Source organism: Schistocerca gregaria, chromosome 5 (assembly GCF_023897955.1).
Source record: "Schistocerca gregaria isolate iqSchGreg1 chromosome 5, iqSchGreg1.2, whole genome shotgun sequence".
NCBI lineage: Eukaryota > Metazoa > Arthropoda > Insecta > Orthoptera > Acrididae > Schistocerca > Schistocerca gregaria.
Window position 1 is genome coordinate 614492178 of NC_064924.1, and position 17615 is coordinate 614509792.

The 17615-nt window shown below is 43.3% G+C and overlaps 1 protein-coding gene across 4 annotated transcripts in view; it reads right to left on the reverse strand.

Annotated features, from left to right (window-relative positions):
• The window catches only part of LOC126272138 (lachesin-like), a 1905511-nt gene that overhangs the window by 27187 nt on the left and 1860709 nt on the right, over window positions 1-17615 (reverse strand). For all 4 annotated transcript variants that reach the window (XM_049974749.1, XM_049974748.1, XM_049974747.1 and 1 more), the window contains one exon: window positions 4709-4822. In XM_049974749.1, the coding sequence (XP_049830706.1) occupies window positions 4709-4822 (114 nt within the window). The remainder of the gene's footprint in view (window positions 1-4708; window positions 4823-17615) is intronic.

The following is a 17615-nucleotide window of genomic DNA, read 5'->3' on the forward strand; positions in this document are numbered from 1 at the left end:
GAAACACATTCCATTTACTGGACAAGTGATCATAGCTCTTAAGGATGATTTTCGAACCTATATGTTCAATAGGCTTTTTTCTTGTTTTAGTCCATAATGCCACCTCTGACAGTATGGCGATGGATTCATTCTTCACCGTCTGTGTAGTGTGAAAAATACTAATAAAGATAACTGCCGAAATTGAGCTACGAGCGTTTTCTCTTTCAGAGTAATTTAAGCGATGATGCCACTGTAGGCCTGCATGAGTCGAGAAAAAACTGTTATTCAGTTTAGTTTCTTATTGGTGCCAGCAGACGAAGCATTTTGCTCTGATTGTTGCCAGCATCATATTTAAAGTACCAGGGAAGCAGGCGGCTAGCCTTAGTTGCCCCGAGTCCCATTGAGTTTTGCCCCTAACGCTTGAGGGACTAACCGGTAGCAATATGAAAGTAGCTAGGATGATTGCAGGTACTAGTAGATGGGAACAATGGCAGGAGGGTGTACGCAATGAGGAAATCAAAGAAAAACCGGGAATGAACTCTATAGATGTAGCAGTCAGGGCGATGAGGCTTAGATGGTGGGGTCATGGTTCACGCATGGGAGAAGCAAGGTTACCCAAGAGACTCATGTGTTCAGCAGTAGAGCGTAGGAGGAGTCGGGGCAGACCAAGGAGAAGGTGCCTGGATTCGATTAAGAATGATGTTGAAATAATAGGCTTAACATCAGAAGAGGCACCAATTTTAGCACTGAATAGGGGATTATGGAGGAATCTTATAAGAGGGACTATGCTCCAGCCTGAACACTGAAAGGCATAATCAGTATTAAATGATGATGATGATGATGATGATGATGATGATGATGATGATGATGATGACAGACTAAGCACCCCCTCCCTCACTATGTCCAAATGTAATTGCACACCAAATGATGTAGCCTGTAAGGGCACCGGGACTCACCGCAATGCAAATCGCTGCTCTCGCAGCGTTTTTTTTTCCGTTCAGAGTTCAGTCCTTTGTGAAACTGACACTGAACCTTCCTCTTCATAAAAAAACAGGAAGGAGAAACAAAATAGAAGGGTAGAACACGAGTTATCATTGGAAAACCAAACAAAATTTTAATCAAAATTACTGCTTTTGACAGTACTTTAACCAAAAATGAATTATTATTGCTAGGCCTTCCGGAAAACTATAATGTTTCATTTACTGCAGAGATGAAGCTTCTTGGATTTTCTCAGAGCCTCAAGAAAATACATACAAAGTGATGCAGCTGACCCTGCCTATGGATTTTATGCAATCCACAACGCCTTTTTTGTAGGAAGTGTGAAGTAATTAAATTTTGTACTGGGATACGTTTTCATGGTTAGCCCGATTTTCAACTTATTTCAAGAAAAACTCGTTTGAAGGTCATTTCTGTACTTCCTTCTTAAATAATTCAAAAACTACTACGGCGTCTAGCGTAAATGTATCCCAGTACCAAATTTAACTACGTTAAATTGCCTCAAATAGGTGCCGTTCATTTTTTCTGTAGGGCTATTAGCTTGCATGCAGGGAGAGAGGCAATGGACAAATCTTGCTCGTTGTATTTGAGGGCGCAGCAGGTTGCATAAAGCCCACAAATATGGGCAGCTGAAACACGTCGAAGCTTGAGTGGCACACATCACGGCTGTGAATGTGAAAACAAGATCCAGGAGTTCTTTGCTAAAGGATAAGATACGGTGAGCTCCTTTCGGTGGGAGAAGCGGTTTATTCTGATGAGAGCAATCACAGTCCATCATATGAGAGTGGCAAAACTTTCATGCTTGTCAGATGCAGTACATTTTAGTGAGAAAAAAAATGATATTCGTACTGTTCTTCGACTATGTGGGAAGAAAACAAGGAGTTTTGTGACAGTATTTTAAGTCGTTAACAACTTATTTAAGGATCTGAGTTAGGTCACAATGCATAACTCAGAATGGACGCAGATCATTTTAAGTATCAAAAATTCTAAAAATACTTTCCATCTGATTTTCTCACACTTGTTATTGTAGGTCTACTTGAAAGGATTCATTGTTGTTAACAGGTAATAAAAGAGTAAATAAAAGTCTTGCTTGATTTCTTATTGCCATACAATATTTTCATTCCCTGGGAAAAATGTTTTTGCACTATACAATATTTTCATTCCCCTGGGAAAAAAGGTTTTTGACACTTAATCTATTTGCTGTTCCACTCTGCAAGTGTTAATGTTCATTACTTGTACACTGTACCACATGTGACATTCGAAGCAAATGTAGATTATGAATTAAATATGTAGATGCAAGACACAGAAATGGAACTTGTAAGACCCACATCCAAGCACGAGGCGAGGGTCGAAGTTACTACCTCCGCTTTGAGCTGTTTCCCCACCAACTTACACCCACGGAAGTCGGGGCTTTGCAGTCTCTCTCTCTCTCTCTCTCTCTCTCTCTCCCTCTCTCCTTGACGGCCATCCGAACAACACGATCCTCATAAACTAATCGCCCTTCCGCCTCGGAGCTCCATCGGGCAAGGGAGTAGGGGCGCTGGAGCCAAAAGATCGATCACTGCTGACTCTGTCTTACGGCATTCCAAAAAACATTGAATTCCAGCTGGCATTCAGATATTGGCGAACTTCATCTCGGCCAGAGATCAGGGTCATATAAATCAGCGGAAGGAAGGAAACTGGCAACAGAGAAAACGGTACCGGGCAACACGAGACGGTGGCGCGAAGGGAAATGTATTCTTTTTTTTTTTGTGCATTTCAGTCGAATCCCTTTTCTCCCGGTTGCGTTGGCATCACTGCTTCTCACCAGCCAGTATCTCCCGGTGTATTCTGTTTCGGTCCCTTACGGCCATGTCATCAGGACAGCTAGTAGGTAACTCTATATCTTATTTTTCTGGCATGAGAAGTGGAGATACAGCACCTCGGAGGTGCGGATGGACGAGAGGGCGATAAAGGGAGGGGGGGGGGGGGGAGGGGGAGCGGAGAGAAAACAGAAAAAGGAATAAGAAGAATGAAATGGCAGAGAAGTGTAGGGACGGACTCTCTCTCTCCCCCATTGCGCCGGCGAGTTCTCGCCCCTTGCTGGAACCTCCCTACTAGCTGCGCCTTTTGAAGGGACTAGAAATGAAAACCTTCCCTGCTTTCCATCACAATACTGGACGCGAAATTATTTGGATTCTGATTCGCATCAATTTGGCGAGGGTTCGCATCAATTTGGCGAGGGGAGCGGCATATGACGTTGGCGTCTCCATTCGTTTCCTATTCCACGCTGCGTGCCTCCGTATAAGAGGCAAACACACACGCATATACACAACACATCGTACCTTAATCCACACTACCATTTACAATAAGTGCATATATCGCCGACGAGAACGTTAACTGCATTGTTAAGAACACGATTGGGAAGGGAAAGGTGTTTGAACACATGAACTTCCATACTAAACTACGAATGTGTCTTTCATATCTCTGAATAAAATAAACTGATAATCTACTCTCTACAGAATTTACTGATTACTAAAAATTAACTTACTGAATCTAATAAATAAGAGGATACAAGGTGCCGATGAAATGTGGGAATCTGATTTACAGCGAAACGCAGTGCGTTTTACAGACAGTAAAAATTGGAAAGAAGAGACTATTATCGTACCTCACTCTCCAATTGTACTTTGTTATACGAGGCGCTGGCTAATTTTAAAGAGAAGATTCAATCTCTTAGTCGTAACTTGAGCGTATATCGGAATTATGTGAGTAAGAAGTAAATGTTCGTAACGAGATGGAATATAAATATGGAGTTTCCTGATCAAACAAAAAAGAAACATAATGTGCGTGTTACACTTCTCTTTCGGAACGGTGCAACACCTCAGCATGTAGAACCAGCATTTCACTTATTGCAAAATATTTCATGCTCAAGAAGTGTCTACTAAGATTATTGTCGATCGTTACCTGCTGAAAATTTCTCTAATATTGTCTATCACTTATTTCTTGAAGTGGTTTTATTCATATTAAGTATATCGCCCAGGATTTTACTTGTGCCGCCGTAAAGAATTAATAAGCTGTCAGATAATAAATCTGATTTATGTTATTCGTCAGCGGTCAAACGGAGATAAGTCTGGGACGAATGAGAGAAGCTTTTAACATTTGACTGTGTGCGGCAGTTAGTGGCAGACAGTGAGGAGACAAGGAATGATTGAAATTGCAGAAGAAAGGATGTTGTTAAAGAACAATTTCCTTTCGACACTACTGTCATTTTTTTTGGAAAATTCAGTTCATTAATACCCATAGACACTGAGAAGCAGTTGGTACAGAGAACTGTAGGGAGAGAGTTGTTCTACAAAGTGGGTGGAACTGTATTAAAGCTAGTCATAGTGCTACAGGGATAATATGGGGGGATCTACTTCGAAGAATATTACAAACAGCTGTGGAGTGTTACTGAGGAAAGAGGAATTATATGAGTAGCCGCTATATCGTTCACTATTTTTCCGATAAGCGACTGCACTGGGGATCTTAAATCTTAAGAATTCCATTTGCTGGAAGCAATGAAATATAACACTATCAATATGAATACTCATATGAATGAATCAAGTATACTAGGGAAAGAGGATGTACCTTCAGGTCAAATGATTTGAAACCGTACTGATGCAGTTAAGAATATGTCAAATACCCAATCAAATTTTTGTTCAGTTAGCAGTCGGTTAGTACTTTAAATTATTCGGAAAGCAACGGAGTTACGCACCTGCAGTGAGCTCCGGTTTCAACCAGTCGCGGTGCATCCCTTTGCCAGACGCCTCAGGAGGTGACTTCTGCTCCGACTTATCGATCTCGTTGAGATTCGACTGGTACTTGGAGCCTACAAAAATGCGAAGGTACAGAAAATTCATTTGATTTTAGTGATCTATAAATATCAATTATACACAGATTGCACGTTTTTGTGGTACTATTACTATATTTAAAATTGGCTGACTAATATCTGCTAATAAGGAAGTGTTAAGGCACATAGGAAGTCGAAGTGTCGTTACAGTTTCATAGAGTTACAGGTATTAGTTTCAAAAGTTTAAGTTCTAAAAATATTTATGTATGTCTCTAAAGGATAGACTATTATTGTATAAAATACAAGGTAATGGTAGTGAAATTACGTACCTTAGATACATTACCCGACATCTAGCAGTATATAACAGTGAATACATTGCTATTAGAATAATGAAGTGAGCTAGTTTACATACCTTCTGTGATTCTGTGGCATAAGTCATGTGTAGGATATTGGCAACACTCGTGATACTTTATTACGAATTAAGTAACATGTTGTGGATTGTTTTCTTGAACTACAAACTCTGTAAAGTATTTCATTGTGATTCTTATTCGCTAGACGTTGTAACTTAATACAAATGTTCGTCAGTTTCATTTTGTTGATAAACCGAAAGCCAAGAGCTGACAGAGACTACTCTCATATATTACTTGTTCAATTGATATTTTTACAACTTTTTCAGTCTATATACGTGTGTGAAATATCTTACCTGTTAACTCTGGAATTTATGTTACACTACTGACCATTAAAATTGCTATACCACGAAGATGACGTGCTACAGACGCGAAATTTAACCGACAGGAAGAAGATATTATGATATGCAAATGATTAGCTTTCCAGACCATTCACACAAGGTTGGCGCCGGTGGCGACACCTACAACATGCTGACATGAGAAAAGTTTCCAACCGAATTCTCATACACAGACAGCAATGACCAGCGTTGCCTGGTGAAACGTTGTTGTGATGCCTCGTGTAAGGAGGAGAAATGCGTACCATCACGTTTCCGACTTTGACGAAGATCGGATTGTAGCCTATCACGATTGCGGTTTATCCTATCGCGACATTGCTGTCACGTTGGTCCAGATCCAATGACTGTTAGCAGAATATGGAATCGGAGGGTTCAAGAGGGTAATACGGAACGTCGTGCTGGATCCCAACGGCCTCGTATCACTAGCACTCGAGATGACAGGCACCTTATCCGCATGGCTGCAACGGATCGCGCAGCCACGTCCCGATCCCTGAGGCAACAGATGGGGACGTTTGCAATACAACAACCATCTGCACGAACAGTTCGACGACGTTTGCATCAGCATGGACTATTAGCTCGGAGACCATGGCTGCGGTTACACTTGACGCTGTATCACTGACATGAGCGCCTGCGATGGTGTACCCAACGCCGAACCTGGGTGCACGAAAGGCAAAGCGTCATTTTTTCGGATGAATGCAGGTTCCTTTTATAGCATCATGATGGTCGCATCCGTGTTTGGCGACATCGCGGTGAACGCACATTGGAAGCGTGTATCCGTCATTGCCATACTGGCGTATCAACCCGGCGTGATGGTATGGGGTGCCATTGGTTACACGTCTCGGTCACCCCTTGTTTGCATTGACGGCACTTTGAAGACCGGACGTTACATTTCAGATGTGTTACGACCCGTGGCTCTACCCTTCATTCGATCCCTGCGAAACCCCACGTTTCAGCATGATAATGCACGACCGCGTGTTGCAGGTCCTGTACGGACCTTTCTGGACACAGAAAATGTTCGACTGCTGCCCTGGCCAGCACATTCTCCAGATCTCTCACCAATTGGATACGTGTGGTCAAAGGTGGCCGAGTAACTGGCTTGTTACAATACGCCAGTCACTACTCTTGATGAACTAAGGTATTGTGTTGAAGCTGCATCGGTTGCTGTACCTGTACCTGTGCCTGTACGCGCCATCCAACCTCTGTTTGACTCAATGCCCAGGCGTATTAAGGCCGTTATTATGGCCAGAAGTGACTGTTCTGGGTACTAATTTCTAAGGATCTATGCAACCAAATTGCGCAAAAATGTAATCACATGTCAGTTCTAGTATAATATATTTGTCCAGTGAATACCCGTCTATCATCTGCACTTTTGTTAAGTGTAGCAATTTTAATGGCTAGTAGTGTATTTGAAAACGGATACCACATATAACTAATAGAGGATATTGAGATGATCTAAAGATTAACAATGTATGTCGTTAGCCGTCCAAATATAAGGGGCAGTCAAATAAAAATTGAACAACCACCACAATGGGACCCTGGAATTGTTCAAAAATAATGTCCACAAACGTTAATACATACATACTATTGGGAGACAAGACGCTCAATTACTTTTTCTTAGAACGAGGTCGGCCGCGACGGATCCACAACCTCACCCACTACGGCACTTCCTAATCCGTCTGAAACCGACGTCCACTTATGTCTTTCTTCAGGTCGACAACGATCAAAAAGCGATACAATAAAGCATCTATGTTCGACGGAGGATGCTGCAGTGTTTTCCAACAAAATCTCAGAAGCGTTGGCTTTGACTGATTGGCAGTGTGGGGGCGTGCGACATCGTGCAACAGAATAATTCCAGCCGACAGCGTTTCTAGGCGTTTGGACTCAATGGCGCGTAGCATTTCCAGCGAAGTGTCTTCATAGCGCTGCGCATTGATTTTGGTCCCACGCTCGAGGGACTCGACGAGCGGAGGGGCCCTTGCAGTAGAAGAAGAAGGTCATGATGTCCTTACCGGAACCTGTGCGAACAGCTGTAGATTTCTTTGGCGGGGTAGATGTGGGCTGTCGGAATGCTGTCAGACGGGATCATCCTGTTGCACGATTGTGCCCGCCTCAACACTTCCAATTGGACGAAGGCTACACTTCAGCGATTTGTTTGGGAAACACTGCAACTTCCTTCGTATGGCCAGGTTCTTTTACATCCTCGGTGACCAGAAGGAAGACACACCTGGAGGTCGATTTAAGTCGGACGAGAAAGTGCAAGAGTCGGTGCCGTTGTGAATCTGTCAACAGTGGACCGCGTCTATAAACAGAAATGTTCAAATGTGTGTGAAATCTTATGGGACTTAACTGTTAAGGTCATCAATCCCTAAGCTTACACACTACTTAACCTAAATTACCCTAACGACAAACACACACATCCATGCCCGAGGAAGGACTCGAACCTCCGCTGGGGCCAGCCGCACAGTCCATGACTGCAGCGCCTGAGACCGCTCGGCTAATCCCGCGCGGCTATAAACAGAAATTGGTCACTTCTCCTCCGTGTGTAATAAATCTCTTAACCCGCATACTAATTTCTTTTGGTTGGAACCATTTCCACCATTCCATGGTGCAGTTGTGATGGGAGATTGGTTTTCATTTCACTGCCAGGGCGAATGCATCATGTTCAGCCTTGTCCAGTGGCAGACGTTGTAAAAGAAGAATTCTTCATCAGGGTGTGGTTTCGTTTTAGAATTACAATGCCTATGTTCCTGAAAGAGTCGGCAAATGTATTGTTTTCTCAAGTAGTTCAAGTGGTTCAAATGGCTTTAAGCACTAAGGGACTATACATCTGAGGTCATCAGGCCCCTAGACTTAGTACTACTTAAACATAACTAACCTAAGGGCATCACACACATCCACGCCCGAGGCAGGATTCTCACCTCCGACCGTAGCAGCAGAGCGGATACGGACTGAACAGCCTAGAACCGCTGGGTCACAGAGGCCGGCTATTGTTTTATCCTACGTATATGTCGGAAGAGGGCCATGAAGGTAAAATTAGAGAGATTCCAGCCCACATGGAGGCCTACCAACGCTCATTCTTCCTACCAACCATTGATGACTGTAACAGGAAAAGGGCAAGTGACAGTGTTAAACAAAGTACCCCCCGTCACACACCATAAGATACAGATGTAGTTGAAGAAGTATGATAGGCGCATGTAATTCTGCATTAACGACTTGTCGAGTAGTCCTGGATGTAGCCTGAGTCCTTCTGGAGATGACCCTGCTAGTCTTGAAGCGCTACCTGAGAGAAGTTTTAGTAATGTTAATCCACATCTTGTGACGAGGAGTGAGCCTGGTGTAAATGCTGTTAACACCATTTTAATGTCGAGAAATATGAAGTTACGTATTCAGGAAAAGGTAAACTATATATGGTCGGCCGGAGTGGCCGTGCGGTCTAGGCGCTATAGTCTGGAGCCGAGCGACCGCTACGGACGCAGGTTCGAATCCTGCTTCGGGCATGGATGTGTGTGATGTCCTTAGGTTAGTTAGGTTTAATTAATTCTAAGTTCTTGGCGACTGATGACCTCAGAAGTTAAGTCGCATAGTGCTCAGAGCCATTAAACTTTATATGTCTATCGATGAACTACGGTATGTATCTACAGAGAAGGGCGGTGGGGATCAGAATAAAATCAAATATCTCGCCAAATATGCTATTTTATACAGGAAGGTAATGTTGCTGAGCAATTGTAAGAAATTGCTGAGAAACTGGGGGGAGAGTTTCACCTTGGTGTAATGAATGTCAACTCTCTTTAAATGTATATAAAGCAAGCATCAGTTTACGAGATCAGAGGTGAATATCTGGGGCACGTCATATCATAGATAAATCTGTAGGCGTTGTGAAGAAGTGATACGAAATGTGAGGAATGCAAAAAATTGTAGTTGGGGAGATGCCTGGAAGGCTTCGACTTGTTAGTAGGGTTATGGAGGAGTGTGCAGTACATCGGCAGAGATAGTCCCAAACGAAATTCTTACGCCAATAACGATGAAGAGCAGCTCCAACGCTAGTTGTTAATAAGTAGACGTTATAGCAGAAACCGAACGAATTAATTTACAACTTGGTAGATTCGTTAAGGCACGCTGTAGCACACGTGAAAGTGTAACAGGGGTTCTCGGGTACATTTAACTGCGATATTCGGAAGAAAGGCGTTTTAGGTGACTTACTGAACTTGTGTTCGTGGAAGACTGAGCCACAGTTCTGTTACCAAGTTTGCTGTGGAGACGATGGGAGTAACATTAGAGCAGTTATTCTGGCTGAAGAGTCAAATACACTGTTACTTTTCCGCCACACAGATACTCGAAAGGAATTGTAAATAAATTGCTTTATTTGTTCGAAGTGCCCTCCACCACCCGCAATACTGGCGTTCCAAATCCACGAATCTTCTTACTCTGTATTAATAGCAATTCTTTTAAATAAACTTTTAACATGTTTACTCCACAAATAGTTCAGTTCTTCAGGTATTCGGCCTTATGTAATTTTAAATTGTTATCCTTCCGGAGAAAAGCCTGCATATTGGGCAAAGTAGAGACTTGCGCGTATTTATTTAGTGACCAGTCTTCATTATCCAGTCCGACGGCATAGAATGGGGAAATAAAGGATGCAAATTAGAGACGTTAGCGTCCTGGCGCCTTTTTATGAAGATTCCAGATGAGGAAATATCGCAGGAAAGGTCGTTTCTATGCAGGACACACCACGGAAAGGACAACATGTGGCTCGAAATAGTGCAATCTGTCTCGTCGTATTACGGTACGATCGTCATGAAAACGACACATTTCTGGATCTGCTAAGGATCGCCCCCACTCCCTGAAGGCTTCGAATACGCTATTAAATGTTGAAAACTAGTAGAGAGAAAAGAATGTAAGCGTAAAAACGGGCCAGAGAGGCTGCTGGAGCCTCAAACCCAACGGACAGAGAGGAGAAAGAGAAGGGCTTCGAGAATAGTAGGAAAGATGAGCTTTAAATTTTCAACGGACAGTTCTCGGCGAACGTGGGCAGTATAGGGTAAAGCTCCTCAGGCAGTTCTAGGAAGGAAGAATTATTAGGATTTAAGGCACCGTGTACGGAGAAGTCACCGGGAACGAACCGTAATCTCGGAACTGGAGAGTGATGGGGGCCGGGAAATCCCTGTCGTCTGTTTTAAAGTACCACCGCAGAACTAGTGATGTCATTCAGAGTAGCTCTGAAAAGCCAAAATAATGCTAATGTGTCACCAGCGTAGCAGATGCTTTTCAGCTTGTCTCTATTCAAGACGATTCCTTTTCCGGTATTTTCAAGAGTTTCTTTGAAGTGTATTTCGAATAAGGATTAAATGTCACTCGTGACAAAAAAGAGCCCTGTCTCACTCCACGGAATATTTTTAATCTGTCAGATTTCCCAACTTCTACTGTTTTGGCAGAATGTTGATTCAAGTAGAGATTAATTATGATTCGGAGGTCTCTGTCATTTGTCCCACTATTTTTAGCACTTCGGCCATATTTTAATGTCGTACGCTATTAAAAGCCTTTTGATTATCAATAAAGCAGGCATGGACGATAGGGGTTTTGTCTCTACACCTCTGGCTTAAGACTTGGAAGCAGACTAGAACTTCTTGCGTACCGAGAGCATTTCTGAAGGCGAACTGTGTAGGTGCCATTCGTTCTTCAGAAACATTATGGATTCTTTGTGAATATCTTTTATAATGTTTTACACCTGATGACTCATCAAACATACTGTTCCGAAATCACTACATTTTTAGCTCGTCCTTCTGGCAAGATTACAGATTCTGACCGAATCCGCTATTGGAGAATAATACACGACTCATGTATTTTATTGAATAGCTTTGTACACTTACCGAATTTTTACTCATCAAACAACTTAAGGAACTCAGAATGCATCCCATCTTTCATCGGCTGTGCTTCTGATCTCATTACTTTTGCTGTAATATCTCGTCCTACTGTCGCAGAGACTCCAGGTGGAGCTGGCCTATCACCAAGGAAGAGTTCATTGACGTAGTTCTTCCAAGCATGTATTCTTTGATTTTTGTCAATGGTCATCTTACTGTCATTATCTACTAATGCAGATGATAGTCTTGCACGGAAGATTCCAGTCATTTCTTTTACTTTCTTGTAAACTTTAGGGTTGTCAAATTTGCTTTGTTAACTTTCTCTATGAGCATTTTAGTTTCACTTATTCTGCTTTTAAATTTGTGAGCTTCCCCTTGATAATTTGTTCAGTCTTTTAACTTTCACCTGTATTTGATTTGCAGCTACTTCTTTGATGTATCAGTTGTAATAATTCGTCATTTTTCTTGTTTCAGATATAACATTTCTCTTTTGGTGTTTTCAACTCTTCCACATTAATTGGTAATCATTATACCTTCACAACATTAAATGGTGTTCTGAGATTTTCATTAAGTTTGAGTTTCCCCTAATTTTTTGCCAATGGTTACTTCAGTTTACTTATATAATATTTTTCTGCCACTTTCTTTCTGATTCTCTTTAATTTTACATTGAAAACTCGAACCAAGGGATTTTAGTCTGATTCTAGGACAGTTCCAGCTAAGTGGCGTCATTCAGAAGCAGCTTACTGTTGAGTACGATCCTAATAAGCCGATCGATTTCATATTCGCATCAGTAATGGGAGTTCAGATTGAGAAAGCCACTGTCTAATCTTTCCTTATTTGCAGAATGAGAGTTTGGTGGACATGCTAATAATTGGCATATCCAGACATATAGAATAGTTAATGCCAGCTTGACGTTTGTTGCATATCGCTTTCATGGTGTTAAATTTTCGATATCCAACAATGTAAATAAACTTTCTGTCGACGTCATGATGTAAATAGATGAAGAATTGTCAAGTGATGCAACAGGAGGTGACTACCAGGTGTCACACCGCCTCATTTCCTTCCTGGCAGCCCTACTTAACTGCTATGCGGCTTTTCAGCGTAAGCGCTTTGCGCTGTTCCTACCTTTTCTCAACATGTTTACTTTGGCGTCTCTGTTTTATAAGAACTCTGTTCTTTAGAATTTACGTTTTTGCATACTGGTATACTGAATCCCTTGCTCGCAGAATTTACTCACTGAGGAGGTCTGGTCTCCATGTGTCCTGTGACGGTGCCTCTGATTTTTCAGAGACGCTATGAGCCTGTTTTCAGACTGTAGAAAGCTCGGACAGTCTGTTTGAATCGATCTCATAAGTACGCTATACCAAACCGTTCATGTAGCTCGCACGTCGGAATGTCTCTCGGTTGATGCAGCTAAAGTCTGAGGAGGCTGCCCTTCAGTCCTTATAGCCGTTGTGTTTGACAATCGGTGGTTCAAAAATGGTTCAAATGGCTCTGAGCACTATGGGACTCAACTGCTGTGGTCATCAGTCCGCTAGAACTTAGAATTACTTAAACCTAACTAACCTAAGGACCCCACACACATCCATGCCCGAGGCAGGATTCCAACCTGCGACCGTAGCAATCGGTGGCTTTCCCCTCACTACGGCCGCTTATTCCAGAACTGGATGGATCAGGATTGGATATTCCGTAATGCCACAGTGTGAGTGAATAGTCAATGCTGTGTTTAAAAGAGAGTACAGCGCTCTCGGGCGACCTAACGCTTTCTTCTATATGTAGCGTCCGTGGAAGCTACTACGGCAAGGTACTTTCCTGTTTGGGATACGTCCTTGCGTCAATCGCACCGGTAAAGTATACACAGACATTCTTTTTCTTTTTTGTTTTAAACCATCACTTTTCTGACTCGTTTGATGCGGCCCGCCATGAGTTCCTCTTCATCTAAAAGTAGCACTTGCAGCCTACATATTCAGTTATTTGCTCTATGTCTTTGACAACAGTTTTTGCCCTCTGGAGCTCCCTCTTGCACTAAGAAAGTGATTCCCTGACGTGTTATGAGATGTCCCATCATCACCCTGTTTCTTCCCCTGTTAATGTTTCCCACATATTCCTTTCCTCTCCGATTCTGCACAAAACCGCCTCGTTCCTTACCTTATCAGTCCGCCTAATTTTCAACATTTGTCTGTAACACTACATCTCAAATACTTAGACTGCCTTCTGTTCCGGTTTACACACAGTCCGTATTTCACAGTTCTGTGCTCTATACGTAAATTCTCAGAAACTTTTTCCTATATTTGATACTGGTAGACTTTTTGCGGCCAGGACTGCCCTTTTTGCCAGTGATAGTCTGCTTTTGATGTCCTTATTGCTTCGTCCGTAATTGGTTATTTTACTGCCTAGGCAGCAGAATTCCTTAACTTCATCTACTTCGTGACCATCAATCGTGTTGTTAAGTTTCTCTCTGCTCTCATTCGTACTCCTTCTCGATACTTTCATATTTCTTCAGTTTACTCTCAATCCATATTCTATACTAGTTAGGCTGTTCATTCCATTCAGAAGATAATGTAATTCTTCTTCAGTTTCACCCACGATTGCACTGTATCAGCGATTCGCGTCATTGATATCCTTGCAACTTGAGTTTTAATTCCACTTTTGAACCTTTCAGTCACTCTACGCCGTGTTGTAATCACTATCTGGCTTTTAAGGCGCCACTTGGCCGTCCGTGCTCCTAAAGTGCCTCGGGCGGTTGCAAGCGCCGCCGCAACACAACTCGCAGGCAGCGTGCACAGAGCGCCGTATCATCCACGTAAAGCGTTAGATGGACCTTCTCCGTGTTGGAGACGTCCGTAGTAAAGAGTGAGTACAGCAAGGGACGAAGGATGGATCCCTATGGCGCAGTCGCCATTATTGACTAGATGTTCATATACCGTGACCTGCAAGGACATGGAAAGCTCTATTTTCCATATAAGACGCAAAGAGCCGTACGTTGGAGTCGGTACACCCAGTACAAAACGTTGTAAAGGAGGCTCTCATGCCACACGCCGCCGAAGGCCTTTGAAGCATCCACGAGTAGCGCCTCTGAGTAATCCAGACGCCCTAGGGAGCACATTCCGTGCTCTAGCACCCGCATAAGCTACTGTGTCGAATGTCTGCGGCGGAAACCGAACTGTTCTGGCGGTATGACCTCCTCTCGATCGACGTGTGTCAAAGGTCTACTAACATAAATCCTTTCTACGACATCTGATTACGCAGGGAAGAGGCTATTCGGCCTACGCAGGGTTATCGAAAATGACTTTATTACTATGGAACAATATAGAAATTTATGGAGATAATTTTCAGAATCGGTAGATGGGTCATTTTGTAGCAAACAATGTCAAGTTTCACATAAAAGTGTCAATTCTTTTTGGTTCGATGTGACTACAATATGTGATGCAGCAAACATCCCACAGGTAATCAGTTTCTTCCCACACTTGTTGCAGCAAATCGGGTGTAATTTGTGCAACGGCAGCATAGACTTGAGTTTTGTGGTCAGCTAAGCTGTTTGTTAGGGTAGGAACATAAGCACGGTTTTTAATGAAATCCCAGAGGACGAAATCCATTTGTGGCAAGTCCGGGAGCTAGGTGGCCGCGCGATTGGCCTTTCACGGCCACTCTACCGACCTGGGAAGAGAATATCGAAGAAACCTCTAACTTCGTCAGGGAATGAGGTTCTTCGCCAATTTGCTAGTAGTAAACCATCCCATCTAGATCATCTTCATCGATCTGAGGAGTTAAGAAGTTTTGAAGTGTATCCAGATACACAATACCAGTTTCCTTATTGAAGAAAAGCAGGCCGTATACATTCAATTCGCTAAGGGCACAAAAACACATTAACTTTGGGGCTATCACGAACGTGTTCCAGGGTTGCACGTGGATTTTCGCTGCCCCGTATTCTGCAGTTGTGGGTGATCACTATGAAATGTTGAGTTCTTGCTGAAGATTAGTGTGTTCAGGAGTGTCTCGTCGTCCACTATCCGATGCAACATTTCCGTACTGAATTCCCCACGAGCAACTTTATCTGCATCACGAAGGTGCAGTGTCATTGCGAATCTGTAGGGTTTCAAGCGAAAAACGTTTACGCAGGACTTGCCAAACAGTCTTTTATGGATTGCCAGTCTCGCCAGACGCACGTCACGTTAATTTTTGTGAACTGTGGACAAAGCTCTCCCTAATCTTTATTACGGTATATTGATAATTTTTACTTCTGGACCGTCTGACAGCAACTGAATAAAACACAATTTTAGTGCCATAAGCGTTTCGCCTTTATTTTCTGCAATGCATCATCAGTGGCAGGCTGCGTGGATAATTTCTTACATATTACGCAATATGGCAATAGAAACCAAAACATTGCATTGAAATAAGCGTTCAGTCCATAGTGCCGTGGAATGTGGGGGAAAAACCGAAAACTGGCATTCATTAGAAGACGAACAACACCAAAAATGCAGCAGGAGCGTAATATGTAAGAAATTATCCACACAGCCTGCCACTGACGATGCCTTGCAGAAAATAAAGGCGAAACGCGTATGGCACTAAAATTGCGTTTTATTCAGTTGCTATCAGACGGTCCATAAGTAAAAATTATCAATATACCGTAATAATACGCGCAATTGAGGAAGACAGGACTACAAAAGTTTAGGATGTCTCCCTAACCTGTTTGATATATTCATCAACCTGGCGATTTGTCACGTCGCAGTGAACAGTTCGTGTCAACAAAATCCTCGTGCCGAGTTGTAGGGGTACTTATTGGAGGATATTTAATGTATTTGGTGCAGAATTTACGCCAAAAAGTTCTTGCAGAGCTCGTGTAATCAAACCAAAACACAAAGCGAGCAGGCTCCGCACCAGTGAAAGTAGCCATTGTCACTGTGCACTACCCAGGCGCTACTGGTGGCGGAATGGGGTACTGATGCACCACATGAATCAGACTTGAGGCTGATGGCTAAGATATGACATATCTACTGATTCTGTGGGTGACCTCAATAAATTTATATATCATCCCAAAGTTGTATAGTCCGCTTTGACTCACCGTGCAGGTTTGTGGGAGACGCGCATCCTTCCATTATTTGGGAATGGCAGCTACTTCTGCATGATTCCATGCCACTGGTTAGTCGCCAGTCTTAAAATACGGTTCAAAATATCAGTGACAATCTGGCATCAGATGGGAGCTGCCTAGTGTTCTCGAGCTGGTCGTAGTCTCCAACTTTCCTGCGCTTGGGATGAGTTTGCTGTTGTTTAACCTCCTCTGTGCTGATTATATCAAGAATGTGTCACACTCGGCCACCGAAGCCGACTAGCCTCAGTAGAGAGGATGGCAGCAGCACGCTAACGACGCCGTTCCTCGCGGCTCCTGGCAGTGCAGGGCCAGCTCCCCGCAAAGTGGCAGCTCCTGCCACCCCGCCCCGCCCCCTTCTAGCCAGTGGGCCGCGGTCTCCTTCCGCGCTCCCGGCGCTTCTTACCGACCCACCCTCCCCGTACCCCAACCCCCCCCCCCCCCCACCACTCGCCCGCCACCACCACCCTCCGCACCCACTCCGCGGCTGGGCCCTGTAATCTGAACCGCCGGTAATTAAATCATAAGGCGATTACTGCGTATTTCTGGGCGCCGCGCGGATCGCGTCTTCTGCCGCGGTCGGATCGTGTTTTATTCCTCCGCCAAAAGAGCCGGCCCGAAAGTAATATTTCCTTAATTAATTTCCAGAGTCGCAATTAACCGGAACAATTTAATTTCGCAAGCATTTTCCGTTTACAGGCTGGAATGAATTACAACGGCGGGGCGTCTTTGTTAGGGGTGTACACTTTCTATGAAGAAAGCTGGTTAGCATCTGAGCGAAGAATCACAGAACAAGTAATAAAAGAAAAAAAAATATTATTAACTCTTTTTATTAGAACCTTGTATACTGTATACTGTAATTGTGTACCTATTGCTATTTGATTAAAATCCTTCTGGGTGTACTGCCGCGTCATCTTACGTAAAATAGTGAAACAATAGAATTGAGAACACAGAATTTGAAAGGTTCTACTAAGGATGCACTGAAGCCCTCAACAACGAATATGTATAGAAATATACATTGTGAGTACGTAGCTACCGACGCTGGCGAAACCCATGGTTTGTTACAACCTGCGTAGAGGAGCAGCACAATAGATCTGCATTCGTGGAGCACCATCGCAGTTGTCGAAGCCTATAAGATTCGGGGAA